The sequence below is a fragment of the Arachis ipaensis genome, chromosome B6, assembly GCF_059453495.1.
Source record: "Arachis ipaensis isolate K30076 ecotype BB chromosome B6, ASM5945349v1, whole genome shotgun sequence".
Classification (NCBI taxonomy): domain Eukaryota; kingdom Viridiplantae; phylum Streptophyta; class Magnoliopsida; order Fabales; family Fabaceae; genus Arachis; species Arachis ipaensis.
The window spans coordinates 19,423,950-19,440,757 of NC_142441.1; the positions used below are offsets into that span (position 1 = coordinate 19,423,950).

Genomic DNA, 16,808 nt, shown 5'->3' on the forward strand with positions numbered 1-16,808 from the left:
AGTAGCTAAAGAAAATAAAAATTAATAAAAATTAATGAAAATAAACTCCTAAAACTAGAAACACTAAAAAAAAAGAAACGAAAAAGCAAATATTTACAATAACCAATAATAAGACACACGTTTGCAATTCCCCGGCAACGGCGTCATTTTTTGACGAACCGGATTCCTGCTAGTAAAGAATTTTATAAAAATAATCACGTTGTAAGTATAGTTTCTAAACCAACAGAGAATCCTTTCGTACAAAAAACTTGTTTGTCACTTAAGCAAACCCAATAAAAATAAATAACCGAAGTATTCAAACCTCGGGTCGTCTCTCAAAGAATTGCAGGGAAGTATAATTTATTATTGGTTATGGAAAAAGGTATATTTTTGGGTGTTTTTTGAATTAAAGAACAAGTAAATTAAATGACAAGAAAAATAAGTTAATAATTAAGAAAACTCTTGGCAAGGTATGAGAACTGGAAATCTCATCCTAGTTATCCTTATCAGGTGTGATGAGAATTGTTATTGCTCCCACTTAGTTAACTCTTACTAAATAAAGGAAAGTCAAGTGGACTAATCAACTTGATTTCTCAAGTCCTAGTCAACTCCTATGGAAAGACTAGCTTTAGAGGGATCCAAATCAATTAGCAATTTCTAATTTTCAATCAATAGTTGAGTTTGACAACTCAAGTGTCACCAATTACTTAACCAAAGCCAAAAGGGAAAAAATCTAAATTATTTATATCATAAATGGAAGAAAGCAATCATAAATCTGAAATACCTCAAATTGCATTAAATAGAATATTCAAATCTAACATGAAGAGTTCATAAGCCAATTTGGCAACATAAGTAATTAACAAGTAAAAGCATTAGAATAAATAAAAGTAGAAGAGAAACATAAATTAAAGGAACATTGAACCTGGAATTGGAGAAATAACCATACTCTAAGAGAAATCCTAATTCTAAAAACCTAAGAGAGAGGAGAGAGCCTCTCTCTCTAGAAAACTACATCTAAAACCTAAAATTATGAATTATGAATGTTATCTTTATGAATGAATGGATTTACCCACTTTATAGCCTCTAATATATGTTTTCTTGGCAAAAAATTGGGTCAAAAACATCCCAGTTATCGCCCCCAGCAATTTCTGATACATCCAGCACGCGGCAAGGTCACGCGGGAGCGTCGTCCACGCGTTCGCGCGGATTGAGTTTTTGCCAGGTCACGCGTGCTCGTAATCCACGCGTGCGCATCACCTATCTTTGGAGCAGCTATGGAAAGTTATATATCGTTGCAAAGCTCTTGATGTTAGCTTTCCAAAGCAACTGGAACCGCTTCATTTGGATCTCTATAGCTCAAGTTATGACCATTTTCGTACGAGAAGGTCAGGCTGGACAGCTTTAGCCGTTCCTTGAGTTTCTTGTATTCCTTCCACTTTTTCATGCTTTCTTTCCATCCTCTAAGCCATTCCTGCCCTGTAGTCTCTGAAAATACTTAACACACATATCAAGGCATCGAATGGTAATAAGAGAGGATTAGAATTAGCTGAATTAAGACCAAAGAAATATGTTTCCAATCATAGCACAAAATCGAGAAGGAAATTGTAAAACCATGCATTTTGTATGGATAAGTGCATGAAAGATTAATAAAATTCACTCAATTGAGCACAAGATAAACCGTAAAATAGTGGTTTATCAATCATCAATAATACATCCTATGCATGTTCAGAATAAATTTCAAATTTCCATGGGATAAAGTCATGGAGATAGAATCAGGGAGAGTTAGAGACTGAGACCTGAGACCTGAGAGGGTTAAAGCAGAGACTAGAGACTCCACGCGAAGAAGAGAAGCAACGACGGCCAGACACGATGCGGAGTAGAGAAGTAGAAACGACGCCGGTGAGGAGGGGAGAAGCAGAAATGATGCACGGTGAGGAGGGGAAAAGCAACGACAACCCACGCGAGGAGCAGCGACAGAGAGATAAGGGAGAGAAGGGTTCCACGATGAGTTTGAGCTCTGAAGTGGGATGGTGGGTAGTGGCTGTTCTTCGAAGAGAAGAGAGGATTACGGGTGGTGACTATTCTTCGAATTCGAAGAGAAGATTAGCATTTTCTGCTGGGTGGGTGAGAGAGAGAGAGAGGGGTGGGGTGGGGCCCTAGGGGTGTAGACTATCTCCAGTAGAGAACTCATCCCAGTTTTTATTTATGGTCTACCTGTCATAAAAAGTAACTCCACATCAGCTTTTGCGTCATAAACAGTAAATAGGAACTCAAAGCATCTCTCTCTTCTCCATTTTAGGAGGAACTAACTTAGTCCCTATTGTGGTCCCACTTAATTTGTAAGACTCAGAACTTTTGAAAAGTCTTATTATGATCAGGTCTCAAATCATATAGTTATTTATAGCCTTAATTTCAGAGATTATTTTATTAAAGGTAATTAAGGCAGTTTTTGATTTATTGAATTTGAGATAAGTTATGATTATTATCCAATTTTATAATTATTGGATTATTTTCTATATTTAAATTATAAAGTTGATAGTTATGAAATAATAAGAATTTTATATGATTTGGATTAGATAATTAATATTTTAAATATTAATATTGCTATTTTGGAAAATGAAGAAATTAAGTATATTATTTCTAATTATTTGGTTGGGACATTTTATTGAAAATAATTTGTAAAAATAAAGAGCAAATAGTATTTTTTATATACAATTAGTGTTTGATTTAATTTGGGTTTCAATTACTATATTATCCCTATTTTTGAGTGAAATTACAAAAGTAACCCTAACCCTAAGTTTCAAAAATGAAACCCTAATCCTATACCCAGTAGCCGCCACCTTTCTTCTTCCCCTCAGTAGCTGCAACCCCCCTTTCCCAAGCAGACACACACACGCACAACTTCCCCCACAACCCAGCAGCTGCGCAGCCCTATCCTAGCCACAACACACAGTTTTCTATCTCTCTTTCCATGAACGGAAAGCAATAGAAGCAGAAAGGGAGAGATGGAGCAGAGCTGCGATCCGGGGAGGAAATGAGCCGCGTCGTCATCGGTCACCTCGGCACTGTGCTCAGATCGCGTCCAGCCCTCGTCGCCGCCGACCCGTGACGCTGCCTCCAGAACCGCGCGAAGGACAGAGGGAGGAGAGAGAGAGTTCGCGTCGGAGGAGAGAGGGAGCTCGTGCCTCACCGCCGTCACCATGGAGCCACGAGCTGTGCAGGTCGCCGCCGCGTCGCGTCGAGGAGGAAGCCTGAGACTGAGCGCCGCTGGGAGAGAGAAAGACGCGGGCTGGAGGAGCTGCATCTAGTCGCCGCTGTCGCGCCACTAACCGCCGCCGTTCCGCCGTCGCCGTCAAAGGGGTTTTGCCAGGAGAGAGGAAACCGGCGTGCGTGAAGAAGGGGAGAGGTCCGAGGCTGAAATGGTTCCCGTCACTGCCGTCTGCCTCTGTCACTACCGACTTGCTGCTCCGCGGTGCTTAACTGGAGCTTCTGCTACTGTCGCCGGGGTTCTGAGGCTACTGGAACCACCGCCAAAGCTTCTGGCCGCTTCTGCCGCCGGAAAAACTCCGCTGCCATTGCCGGAAAACTCTGCCGGTAAGGTCTTGTCAATGGATCCTGTTTCTTTTGAATTTTGAGAATACCATAGTCACGGTTTGTTGCTGCAGCGGTCATCTGAGTCGCGTGGAGGGAGAAAGAGCCACTGGGTGTCGCCGCACCTGGCCTCCGCTGCCTCTGTCGCCGGAAACAGCCACCGAGTTCTCTGTTTTGGTAAGAATTTTTGAGTCGCAAGGCCTTTTGTCGCTGCTCTGTAAACTTATGCTGAGGCATTGCGGTGTTGTCCATCATAGGGTTGTGGATTCGTGCTTGCATTCCGTGCTCGGAGTTGCAGCTGCCTTGGTTTGTCATCCCAGTAGGTATTTATGTTTCGGAAAACCTCGTGTTAGTATTTTGTTGTGTTCGGTTAATGAATATGAGTTTTGATAACGTGGGGTTGAGTCCTGATTATTGTATGTTGCGATTAGTGTTGCTATGGTTATTGCGAACGTGACTGGGAGCTGAGGTTTTGGTTGCTGTCAGTTCGGGTTGAGGTGGAAAGGACTTGATGAGGCATTTGGGTTATGGATTTGCGTTTTGAGGTAGGGGCGCTTTCCAAAAACTATGTTTTGTGTATTGGAATTATTACATATGGATACTGGTGTGAGATATTGTGTATTCGGTGATTGTATCTGCCTTATGTATTATTTGATTGACTCGAATGACTATGGATGTTGGTTTGGCTGAATTGTTGTGTGGCTTGTGAAATGTAATGCTTGGAAGTTGATTCTTTAAAGATTTGAAATATGAGTTTAATCCGTTGAGGATTGGTTTGAAGTGAGTCAATTATTTTGATGATGTGAAAGATAGAATACTCTTGAAATTCAGCCTGGGTTGCTTTAATTGATTTGGTTTTGATAAATGATTTATTGCTGACCCGATTCTTTAAAGCTTTAGAAATGAGTTAAATCGGTTGATATTGAGTTGATTTTGAAATGGTTTCCTTGAGATATGCCACTGAGGCGACTGTTGGATTTAGCTTGCTTTTGAATTGATTTCTGGTTTTGGGCTGTTGAAAAGGAATGAGAAACGGTTTAGTTGGGACCCGAACCGGGTGGCAAAAGTCCAAGTTTTAGGGGAGGTGCTGCCGAAATTTCTACAAGATCCTAGTCTTGTTTGAAAAGTTATTTAAAAAGGGTTGGATTTGAGAAATTGTATTATTTGATTTATTAAGAGAATATTTATGTTTTCAAGCTTAATTTATTTAATGAACTTTATGCATTGAGTTCAGCTTATTTAGAAAGGAACTATTTTTACCGTTTGAATCACTGAAGGAAATAATGATACTCTAATATTGATTTCAATATAAAAAGGAGCTTTTAGTGATTTCAAAGGAATCTAGACTTTTGATTGAGTAATTAAGTTTGAGGCATTTTGGAAGAGTTAGAAAAATGGGTTCCAAAAAGAAACCTGAAAGTGGTTTGATTCAAATGAATCGGTTCCTTTTCAAATGAGTTTATTTTTGGACCGGGTTGGAACTTGTGATTTTGTATGGTCGGTTTCATAATAAATTCAGTTTTATTTACTTGAACCGAGAATCCATGATTTTAAGAGTTTCAATGAATTTTAAGGAATTGATATAGGTTGACATTCCCTAAAGACTTGGGACTCTGCCGAGAAACTTTTGTTATAAAATCCCATTGTTGGATGGGTGATTTTGAATATCTCAAAGAGATTTTTAACTTGCCATGATTATGGAAGTTTTGGAAAGAGGGTGCCGAGAGTGGCATTGTTTTTAAAAGGGAAATTTACCTTGAGTAAAAGTGGCTTATGAGCCTGAGATGATTTGAGAAATGAGATCTTTAAAGCCAAGGCTGAAAAGAGTTGAAATTTGATTTCAAAGTGAAATGACTTGAGAAAAGTGATTTATGGCCTAAAAGCCGGTTTTATGAATTTGATGATTTTAAATGGTGGAAGTGCTGTTTTTATTATGGGCCGGAATGGCTGTGTATGATTATGAATATTGGCTGGTTCTGGATTGAACCGTGAGCCGGAATGGCTGTGTATGATTATCAATATTGGCTGGTTCTGGATTGAACCATGAGCCGGATGGCTGAGATGGATGTTGATCCATGGCTGAGAATGAATGCATATATGCTAAGATATTGATAATTGTGAATGTTTGCACTTCCACTATCGGAGACGAGGGTTTCCCTGGGACGAAGCATTGACTAGCCACCACGTGCTCCAGGTTGAGACTCGAAGCTCTTTTGACCCTATGTCGTAAGTGTGGCCGGGCACTGTGAAAGCCCGGATGAGCTCGCCCCCGTAAATATTCACCAGTGAGGGTGATGGATATGGATCATGATTATGATCAAGTTTATGATGAGTATAACTCGAGTTGGGGATGCGCGACAGAGGGATAGTCCAATGGTTAGCTACCAGGACTTGTCGGGTTGGCTCTATAATCGACAGATGATATCATCAGCCACTAGGGACAGGCATGCATCATATGCATCTATGTGACATTGTTTGGGTGTGCATATTATACTTGGTTTGCCTATGTGAATAATTGCTAATTGTTCTACTTACAATAACTGTTTGTTTGTGCTTGCATCTTCCTATTTGTGTTTGCTACTGAGACTCTGTTGGACTGTGGTGATTGGTTGATGGTTGGATTGTTTGGGCCTAGGGCCGTGGTTGAAATGAGATGAACCGATGGTTGCTTTCGGTTTTGTGTTTCTGGTTTGGAATAAAATATGAACGGCTGTTTTGGTTCAGCATAGATAAACTGTTTTGAAAGGCTTTTGAGTTTTTGAGAATTGAACAGTTCTTCCTTCAGAAAAGATTTTTAGACTTTACTTCTACTGTAAACCGTTGTTTTTGAAAAGGAGGCATAAGACGGTTATTAATCACTAGTACGGTTTATCTTCACGTATCCTATTATAGTAATTCCCAAAAACCCTCTACTGAGAACCCTTTCGAGGATGATGTTCTCACCCCCCTACATTTTTCCCCTTTCAGGATATGGGCGCAGAAGTTACGAAGAGCTTATTTAATTGTTGTTGTGATGCTCTGTATTGTTTTAGTTATGGTCTATTGTACCCTCGCCTTTATCTTGATATAATCTGTAAGAGGGATAGGAATTGTATTGGATTATGTTTGTAATATTACTTTTATATATATATATGGATGTACTCTTTATGAGTTTTTGTAAGTTGTATGGTATTTATGGATGTACGTTATCGAACGAAAGTATTTTGGGAGCGGTATTGCGGTTTAAAGTTTTAAACAGGCTCATATTCTAGTATTAAATAGTATAAGTGTCGTTGTAATGTCCGAGCTATCAGAGTTGCGCAGCCGGAAGCGTGAGCTTTGGTAGTTAGGGTGTTACATTATGGTATCAGAGCAGTCCTTCCTGTAGATCCTGAGGAATGGACCGACTATGCTTCAGTTGCATACTCTGAGTGTTTGTCATGTATTAGGTCTTGTCGAATGACGAGAATTAGAGCTTTATGTACATGACGATCTATTGATTGACGCCGTTAGTCTTGCATTGCATAATTCTTGGTATTAAGTTTGGCCGGCTTAATACTAGTGAATTATGTACATGAGAGCACTGATGGGTTATCATAGGCGATATATGAGTTTCGAGTAAAGCGAATCGCGGGTTTTGGGAACGTTGGAAACTATTTCACGAGGCTATTCAGTAGTGTGTCTTGATTTCTGTTCAAGTCGACCTGTTCTTTCATATCCTAATTTGAAGTTCTTGTTTGCTAATCCTTTTGAAAAGTAGTTTGATTTTTCAACTCTATCCCTCCATTCATATGCATTGTTGTTTTGATCTTAATTGCATATGCTTGTTTGGAATCCTTGTTGCGTCTATCTTCCTTTGTTTGAGTTCTTCTTGATTCAGGTGTTCTTTGATATAGCTTTGAACTTGTCTTAATGCGCTGTGCTTTTTAACTCCGGGTTCTGAGTCCATTCTTTGAGAAATTGTTGATTCATTTTTTCTCTTATTTGACAGTGATTATAGCCAATTTTGAGATTTTTATAAAAGTTGCTGTTGATTAGATATATACTTATCTATATATGAAGCTTTGAAGATTTCTTATACAGTTTAACAACTATTTATTTCTAATACCTTGCTTGTACTTTTACTGGTTTACAGAATTGCACTTACTTTAAAAGTAAATTGACCTTCTAGTAATATTACTATAGTTCCAACGGACATTTTTATTCGATTATGTATTTGGGGTATTTTTCAAAATTCTGGAAAGAAAGGGGATTTCTCGCTTTTATCCCGGTTGAGTTTCGTTTGATAAACTCTACTTAATTCATTTTGATTTGAGTTTGATTTAGCATACTACATGGTTTATGCCATTGTTGTTCTTTTGAAAATGTTGGACTCATAGCTTTCTTCTTATGAACGGACTTGTTCCTTCTTAAGCTTTTCACCTCTATGAATGTCATACGCGATTCTGTTTTTAACTAATCTTTTACATCTTGTGAAATTACCATTGATCTTGGTTTGTCCTCTCTTGTGAATGTCATCCGTATGTGAGTCAGTTTGATTCGTTTCAAATTAGTGCATTGTTTATTCTCTCATTTTCTCTACAAGAGTTTTTAGTTAAAGATTTATCTTTGAGAAATTACTAATGATTGAGTTGTCTTTTCCTATGACTTTTGTATTCTTTTGGATCAATTGAAAGCTTGTTTGATGACTCATGCCTAGTGAATCTTGTTTGGACTACTTTGGTTTAAGATCCTTTCTTGCAAGGCTTGACTCCTTTTTAGTACATCTTAAACTTCTTGAATGTTCTTCTGAGATGGTGATTTTAAGAACACTTTTGGGAGTCTTGTTCTGAACATTTTAAAGAAGTTTTGAATTCTCTTTGAAGAAATATTAAACGGAATTTACTTTCTGTTGCTTGATTGAGATTGAAAACCATTGTTCAATTTTGATGAAGTTAATTTAAAAATCGGCATGTGCTATTTTAAATGAGGCCTTGGAGAGCTTCCTTGTTTAGTGAAAATCGGTTCGTTTGTAACGTATCACTTATTTCCTTTACCAAATTGTAAGCAAATTTTTACTTCTGAGTTTTCTTTTTCTAAAAAGAGTTTAACTTCCTCTTTCGTACTTGCTATAAATGTTATACACGCTTGTTTGAATATGAAATTTTGAGAATTTTGAACAAGCATTTGATTACTTCCGAGTTTTCATGAACTGCCTTTGGTTAAGTTGTGCATCTAAATATCTTTCTAAAATATTTGAGGAAATATTTTAGCTCTTAGCCAAAGTTGTGTGCATTTTTTTTTTTGGAACTCTACAAAATCTACTTCAACATGAACTTGTATTGAAGTAAAGCCGCGTTTCTGCTTTTGTTACTCCCTTGAAGGATGTTTGTTGTTTAACTTCTCTTTCAGACTACGAAGTGATATTTTTACAAGTTTTCGATTCTTTTAAGAACAATGTATTCGGAAGTATTTTAATTATGCTCTTGAGTTCTGTGAGCTTTGTCTTGGGTCTGAGATATTCTTTTCTGTAAACCTCATACTTCTTCGACTCAGCTTGAGTTTGTTTCAAACTGATGCGCTGGTTTTCTTCTTATTGATCCAATTGAATTTCCTTGATCTAAGGGTTATTTTTGGAGTTGTTAATCGATTTATTTCTAGCAAACTTCTTTGCTTGAGCACCCTTGTTTATCTGGAATTGGATACATTCTCTCAAAATCTATGAGTACTATCTTTGACATTTGACTCTCCTTTCTAGAATCTTGTATCCTTCTGAGTAGACTCGAGAATTGTTTTGATATCACGTGTGACTTGTAGATGTAAGACCCAGAACTTTTGAAAAGTGTTATTATGATCAAGTCTCAAATCATATAACTATTTACAGCCTTAATTTCAGAGATTATTTTATTAAAGATAATTAAGGCATGTTTTGATTTATTGAATTTGAAATAAATTGAGATTATTATCCAATTTTACAATTATTGGATTATTTTCTATATTTAAATTATAAAGTTGGTAGTTGTGAAATAATAAGGATTTCTATATGATTTGGATTAAATAATTAATATTATAAATATTAATACTGCTATTTTGGAGAATAGAGAAATTAATTATATTATTTCTAATTTTTAGATTTGGGCATTTTATTGAAAATAATTTGTAAAATTGATGAGCAAATAGTATTTTTCCATATACAATAAGTGTTGGATTTACATTGGGTTCCAATTACTATATTATTCCTAATTTTATGTAAAATTACCATAATGCCCTTAACCCTAATTTTCAAAATGAAACCCTAAAACCCTAACCCGATTACCCAGTTTCCCCATCAGCAACACACTCTCCCCCTTTCTCCAATTCGGTGCACAGCAGCAGCAATGTTTCCCCTCCCTGAACCAGCAGCAGAAGCTGCTGCCCCTCTAACCTAAACACACACAGCTTCCCTTCTTGAACAAAGGAAAAGAATGAAACAGAGAGGGAAAGGGCTTGGCGCCGCCGGCTGGGTACTGCCACCGTGACCGACGGACTGCCGCACGCGAGGAGCGTCGTTCGTCCCTGCCCAGTCGCAGTTCTTCCATCCGGCACTCAGTCCCGTCGCCTGAGGAGAATCGCGAAGGTGAGAGAGGACTCGCGCCGCCTCCGCCACTATTGATCCATCGAAGCTGGCGCGAGAGAAGAGGAGGAAGGGCGCTGTGTTACGCTGTCGCCGCCTCATCTGGGCGCCGTTGCTGCAAGCTCACGTTGCCACGTCGCCATGTCATCATCACACCATGGATCTTCTCTGTTCGCGACCTGAGCTAAGGGAGAAGAGATGAACGCAACAGGGATGGGTGAGTGAGCCACGCCGTCGACAGTCCTGCATGTTCTGTCACCGGGAAACTCGTCGCTGTTGGGGTCTCACCGCCGCCGTTCCTGCTGTGGCTGGTGTCGCGCCGGAGAACCATCATCGCGGGTTGGGGCTAACCCTTTTTGCTGTCATTTCATCGTTGCTGCGGCTGAGTTGCGGCCGTTGGATCTGATCAGAGAGGTAGGTGGTGACGGTGGTGGATGTTGGTGCTGGTTAGCGCCGTCACTGCAGCTGGCTATTCGAGCTGCTCCGCCGTCTCTGCCGCCGGAGAATGTAGCTCAGTCGCCGGAGAACTCTGTCGGTAAGGGTTTTAATTTGTGGTTTCGGTCATTTTGGATCTTGATAAGGTTTTGATGTTGCGTGGTTTCTATAGTTGATCCACCAGAGCTTCTGGCCGCCACCGAAGCTGTTGCCGGGGCCGGTTCGAAATCGCAGCTGCTTCGTGTTGTTATTCCGGTAAGAAATTATGTTTCGAAAAGCCTCGCGTTAGTATTCGGTTGTGTTTGGTTAATGAATATGAGTTTTGGTAATGTGGGGTCGAGTCCTGATTATTATATGTTGCGATTAGAGTTGCTATAGTTATTGTGAAAGTGGCTGGGAGCTGAGGTTTTGGTTGCCGTCAGTTCGGGTTGAGGCGGAAAGGACTCTGAGACGTTTGGATTATGGAATTTGCGTTTTAAGGTAGGGGCGCTTTCCAAAAACTATATTTTATATATTGGAATTATTACATATGGATACTGATGTGAGTGAATGTGTATTTGGTGATTGTATCGGCCTTATGTATGGATTGATTTGCCTTGGTTGGTTATGAACGTTTGTTGGTTGAATTGTTGTGCGGTTTGTGAAACGAAATGCTTTTCAAGTTGATTCTTTTAAAGTTTTGAGATCGAGTTTAACCCGTTGAGAATTGATTTGAGTTAATTTTATTGAGAATGCGAAAAATAGAATCCACTCTTGAATTCAGCCTGGCTGGCTTTAAATGATCTGGTTTTTGATAAATGATTGTTGCTGAACCGTTTCTTTAACGCTTTAGAAATGAGTTTATTCGGCTGATAATGAGTTGATTTTGAAACGGTTTTCTGGAAATACGGTATTGAGGTTGACTGTTGAATTTTGGCTTGCCTTTGAATTGATTTTGGATTTTGGGCTGTTGGAAAAGGATTGTGGAATGATTTTGTTGGGACCCGAATCGGGTGGAAAAATCCAAGTTTTAGGGGAGATGCTGTCGAAATTTCTATAAAATCTGAGTCTTTATTGAAATGTTGTTTGGAGAAATGATGATTTAAAGACTTCTACTATTTTATTTGAATTATCAAGAAAAGGATGATTCATGCTTTTGAAATGAATTATTAAAGAGAAAATTGTGATTTAGTCTTGCTTCTTAAGAAAAGCATTGTATCTCCTTTGGGAGGAAGTTATTTAGATGAAATTTATGTTTTAAAGCTTTTTTAAGTGTGACAAGGGCTATGCCTTTGAATTTGACTTGAGGATTTCAATTAGAGGAGTTTCAATGACTTTGAAAGAACCCGAATGTCTATTGACAAGTTTCATTTTGAAATGTTTTGAGAAAGGTTTTAAGTACTCTTTGAATTCTGAATTTTTGCAAGACTAAAACAATTTTGAACAGTTGAAACGCTTTAGAATTTATCATGGGGGTCAAAGCTGGTTTTGCCTAAGTAAAGGAAACGGCTTTGAAAGAAGTAAAGGATTACGTGACTCGGTTGGGCTTAGACCCTATTTTATTACTCAAATCGGAAAGCCAGGGTTTTAATGATTTTAAATGAATTTGGCGAAATGAGTTATGCTATCCTCCCCTAAAGACTTGGGACTCTGCCGAGAAACTTTGTTATAAAATCCCATTGTGGGATGGGTGATTTTGAATGTTCCCAAAGTGAATCTTTAACTTTTCATGGTTTTGGAAGTTTTGGAAAGAGGATGCCGAGAGTGGCTTTGTTTTAAAAAGGGAACTTACTTTGAGTAAATTTGGCTTATGAGCCTGAGATGATTTGAGAAATGAGATCTTTAAAGCCAAGGCTGAAAAGAGTTGAAACTTGATTTCAAAGTGAAATGAATTGAGAAAAAGTAATTTATGGCTTAAATGCCGATTTTATGAGTTTAATGATGTTGAATGGTGGAAGTGCTGTTTTGTTATGGGCCAGAATGGCTGTGTATGATTATGAACATTGGCTAGTTCTGGATTGAACCGTGAGCCGGAATGGCTGTGTATGATATTGATTTATGGCTGATTGCCGAATGAGTTATGGGCCGTATAGCCGAGTATGAATTATGAATTTAAGTCGGATGGCTGAGATGGATGTTGATCCATGGTTGGGACTGAATGAATATATGCTTGAGATACCTGGGTAGTAGCAAGGGTTGTGGTTCGTCCCACTTGCTCCAGGTCAGAGACCGTGACGCCTGGGTAGTAGCGGTAGTAGTGGTGATTCCACTCGCTCCAGGTTGAGCTTTTAAACACCCGCCTGGGTATTAGCCGCAGTAGTGGTTATTCCACTGGCTCTGGGTTGAGCGGGTAGTAGCAATGGGGTTGTAGCTCAAACCTACTTGCTCCGCGATGGGTGTTTCTGTCCATGGTTAGCTACCAGGACGTGTCGGGTTGGCTATATAACCGACAGATGATATCATCAGCCACTAGGGCAGGCATGCATCATATGCATTTATGTGACATTGTTTGGGTGTGCATATTGTACGTGGTTTGCCTTTGTGATTAACTGCTAATTGTTCTACTTGCTGTAACTGTTTGTTTGTGCTTGAACTTCCTATCTGTGTTTGCATCTGGGACTCTGTTGGACTGTGGTGATTGGTTGATGGTTGGATTGTTTGGGCCTAGGGCTGTGGTTGGAATGAGATGAACCGATGGTTGATTTCGGTTTTGTGTTTCTGGTTTGGAATAAAATATGAAAGGCTGTTTTGGTTCAGCATAGATAAACCGTTTTGAAAGGCTTTTGAGTTTTTGAGAATTGAACGGCTCTTCTTTCAGAAAAGATTTTTAGACCTTACTTTTATTGTAAACCGTTGTTTTTGAAAAGGAGGCATAAGACGGTTATTAATCACTAGTACAATTTATCTTCACGTATCCTATTACAGTAATTCCCAAAAACCCTCTACTGAGAACCCTTTCGAGGATGATGTTCTCACCCCCCTACATTTTTTCCTTTTCAGGATATGGGCGCAGAAGTCACGAAGAGTTTATTTAGTTGTTGTTGAAATGCTCTGTATTGCTTTAGGTTATTATTTGTACCCTCGCCTTTATCTTGAGATATTCTGTAAGAGGGATAGGAATTGTGTTGTCTAATGCTTGTAATATTATTTATATATATTTATGTATATATATAGATGTACTCTTTATGAGTTGTTGTAAGTTGTATGGTATTTATGGATGTACGTTACCGAACGAAAGTATTTGTGGGAGCGGTTTTGCGGTTTAAAGTTTTAAACAGGCTCATATTTTAGTATTAAATAATATAAAAGTCATCGTAATGTCCGAGCTATCAGAGTTGCGCAGCCGGAAGCGTGAGCTTTGGTAGTTAGGGTGTTACAGTAGACGTAGTAACGCGATGCGTTAGTCCTTTAAGACGTGATATGTGTATACGGAAGTTGAAGCGGTAGGTGTACAACGTTAGAGTTGTGGGTGTTCTGTTCCTTGCGGACGGGTTTGCGGTTGTTAGGCTTATGATTGGCTATGAGGTTGTAAAATGATTGGTAGAGTTGGGAAATTGAAGTTCTGAAGTGGGAACGAGAATTGTCAGCGAACGTTATGCCGCTGTTTAAATACCAACATGCCTTGCAGCCTTTTACCACACTAATTACCACTTTGCTTTGTGAACGCCTATCTTGATTTGCACCCTATTTTGGCACCTCAAGTTTTTGTAAGGCCTTGAGCTCATGTGACCTTGTGCATTGAGCCTATCTTGTAATGTTTGCCTTGCAATCACACTCCTACCTTTGTGTCCTTATGCATACGACAATCCCAGTATTTGAAAACCGTATATATGATTATGTTTTGAGATATTTTTGCTTCTTCCTTAAATGTTTTCAAGGGTGAAGTGTATGAAATTTCTTTCCTTTTGTATCAATTTTCGAGGGCGAAAATTTTTATAAGGTGGGTAGGATGTAAGACCCAGAACTTTTGAAAAGTCTTATTATGATCAGGTCTCAAATCATATAGTTATTTATAGCCTTAATTTCAGAGATTATTTTATTAAAGGTAATTAAGGCAGGTTTTGATTTATTGAATTTGAGATAAGTTATGATTATTATCCAATTTTATAATTATTGGATTATTTTCTATATTTAAATTATAAAGTTGATAGTTATGAAATAATAAGGATTTTATATGATTTGGATTAGATAATTAATATTTTAAATATTAATATTGCTATTTTGGAAAATGAAGAAATTAAGTATATTATTTCTAATTATTTGGTTGGGACATTTTATTGAAAATAATTTGTAAAAATGAAGAGCAAATAGTATTTTCTATATACAATTAGTGTTGGATTTAATTTGGGTTTCAATTACTATATTATCCCTATTTTTGAGTGAAATTACAAAAGTAACCCTAACCCTAAGTTTCAAAAAATGAAACCCTAATCCTATACCCAGCAGCCGCCACCTTTCTTCTTCCCCTCAGCAGCTGCAACCCCTCTTTCCCAAGCAGACACACACACGCACAGCTTCCCCCACAACCCAGCAGCTGCGCAGCCCTATCCTAGCTACAACACACAGTTTGCTATCTCTCTTTCCATGAACGGAAAGCAATAGAAGCAGAAAGGGAGAGATGGAGCAGAGCTGTGATCCGGGGAGGGGATGAGCCGCGCAGTCGTCGGTCACCTCGGCGCCGTGCTCAGATCGCGTCCAGCCCTCGTCGCCGCCGACCCGTGACGCTGCCTCCAGAACCGCGCGAAGGACAGAGGGAGGAGAGAGAGAGTTCGCGTCGGAGGAGAGAGGGAGCTCGTGCCTCACCGCCGTCACCATGGAGCCATGAGCTGCGCAGGTCGCCGCCGCGTCGTGTCGGGGAGGAAGCCTGAGACTGAGCGCCGCTGGGAGAGAGAAAGACGCGGGCTGGAGGAGCTGCATCCAGTCGCCGCTATCGCGCCACTAACCGCTGCCGTTCTGCGGTCGCCGTCAAAGGGGTTCTGCCAGGAGAGAGGAGACCGGTGTGCGTGAAGAAGGGGAGAGGTCCGAGGCTGAGATGGTTCCCATCACTGCCGTCTGCCTCTGTCACTACCGACTTGCTGCTCCGCGGTGCTTAGCTGGAGCTTCTGCTACTATCGCCGGGGTTCTGAGGCTACCGGAACCACCGCCGAAGCTTCTGGCCGCTTCTGCCGCCAAAAAAACCCCGCTGTCGTTGCCGGAAAATTCTGCCGGTAAGGTCTTGTCAATGGATCCTGTTTCTTTTGAATTTTGAGAATACCATAGTCACGGCTTGTTGCTGCAGCGGTCATCTGAGTCGCGTGGAGGGAGAAAGAGCCACTGGGTGTCGCCGCACCTGGCCTCCACTGCCTCTGTCGCCAAAAACAGCCACCGAGTTCTCTGTTTTGGTAAGAATTTCTGAGTCGCAAGGCCTTTTGTCGCTGCTCTGTAAACTTATGCTGAGGCATTGCGGTGTTGTCCATCATAGGGTTGTGGATTCGTGCTTGCATTCCGTGCTCGGAGTTGCAGCTGCCTTGGTTTGTCATCCCAGTAGGTATTTATGTTTCGGAAAACCTCGCGTTAGTATTTTGTTGTGTTCGGTTAATGAATATGAGTTTTGATAACGTGGGGTCGAGTCCTGATTATTGTATGTTGCGATTAGTGTTGCTATGGTTATTGCGAACGTGACTGGGAGCTGAGGTTTTGGTTGCCGTCAGTTCGGGTTGAGGCGGAAAGGACTTGATGAGGCATTTGGGTTATGGATTTGCGTTTTGAGGTAGGGGCGCTTTCCAAAAACTATGTTTTGTGTATTGGAATTATTACATATGGATACTGGTGTGAGATATTGTGTATTCGGTGATTGTATCTGCCTTATGTATTATTTGATTGACTCGAATGACTATGGATGTTGGTTTGGCTGAATTGTTGTGTGGCTTGTGAAATGTAATGCTTGGAAGTTGATTCTTTAAAGATTTGAAATATGAGTTTAATCCATTTAGGATTGGTTTGAAGTGAGTCAATTATTTTGATGATGTGAAAGATAGAATACTCTTGAAATTCAGCCTGGGTTGCTTTAATTGATTTGGTTTTGATAAATGATTTATTGCTGACCCGATTCTTTAAAGCTTTAGAAATGAGTTAAATCGGTTGATATTGAGTTGATTTTGAAATGGTTTCCTTGAGATATGCCACTGAGGCGACTGTTGGATTTAGCTTGCTTTTGAATTGATTTCTGGTTTTGGGCTGTTGAAAAGGAATGAGAAACGGTTTAGTTGGGACC

General features: G+C 39.7%; 1 protein-coding gene across 1 annotated transcript; it reads left to right on the forward strand.

Moving 5' to 3' along the window:
• The first annotated feature begins 3,398 nt into the window (after positions 1–3,398).
• Positions 3,399–13,741, forward strand: LOC148554793 (uncharacterized). The gene is made up of 6 exons (XM_088490498.1): positions 3,399–3,573; positions 3,626–3,889; positions 10,368–10,676; positions 10,749–10,831; positions 10,944–11,056; positions 13,556–13,741. The coding sequence occupies exons 1-6, from the start codon at positions 3,399–3,401 to the stop codon at positions 13,686–13,688; spliced, it is 1,077 nt and encodes a 358-aa protein (XP_088346624.1). The 3' UTR covers positions 13,689–13,741.
• The last annotated feature ends 3,067 nt before the right edge of the window (positions 13,742–16,808 follow it).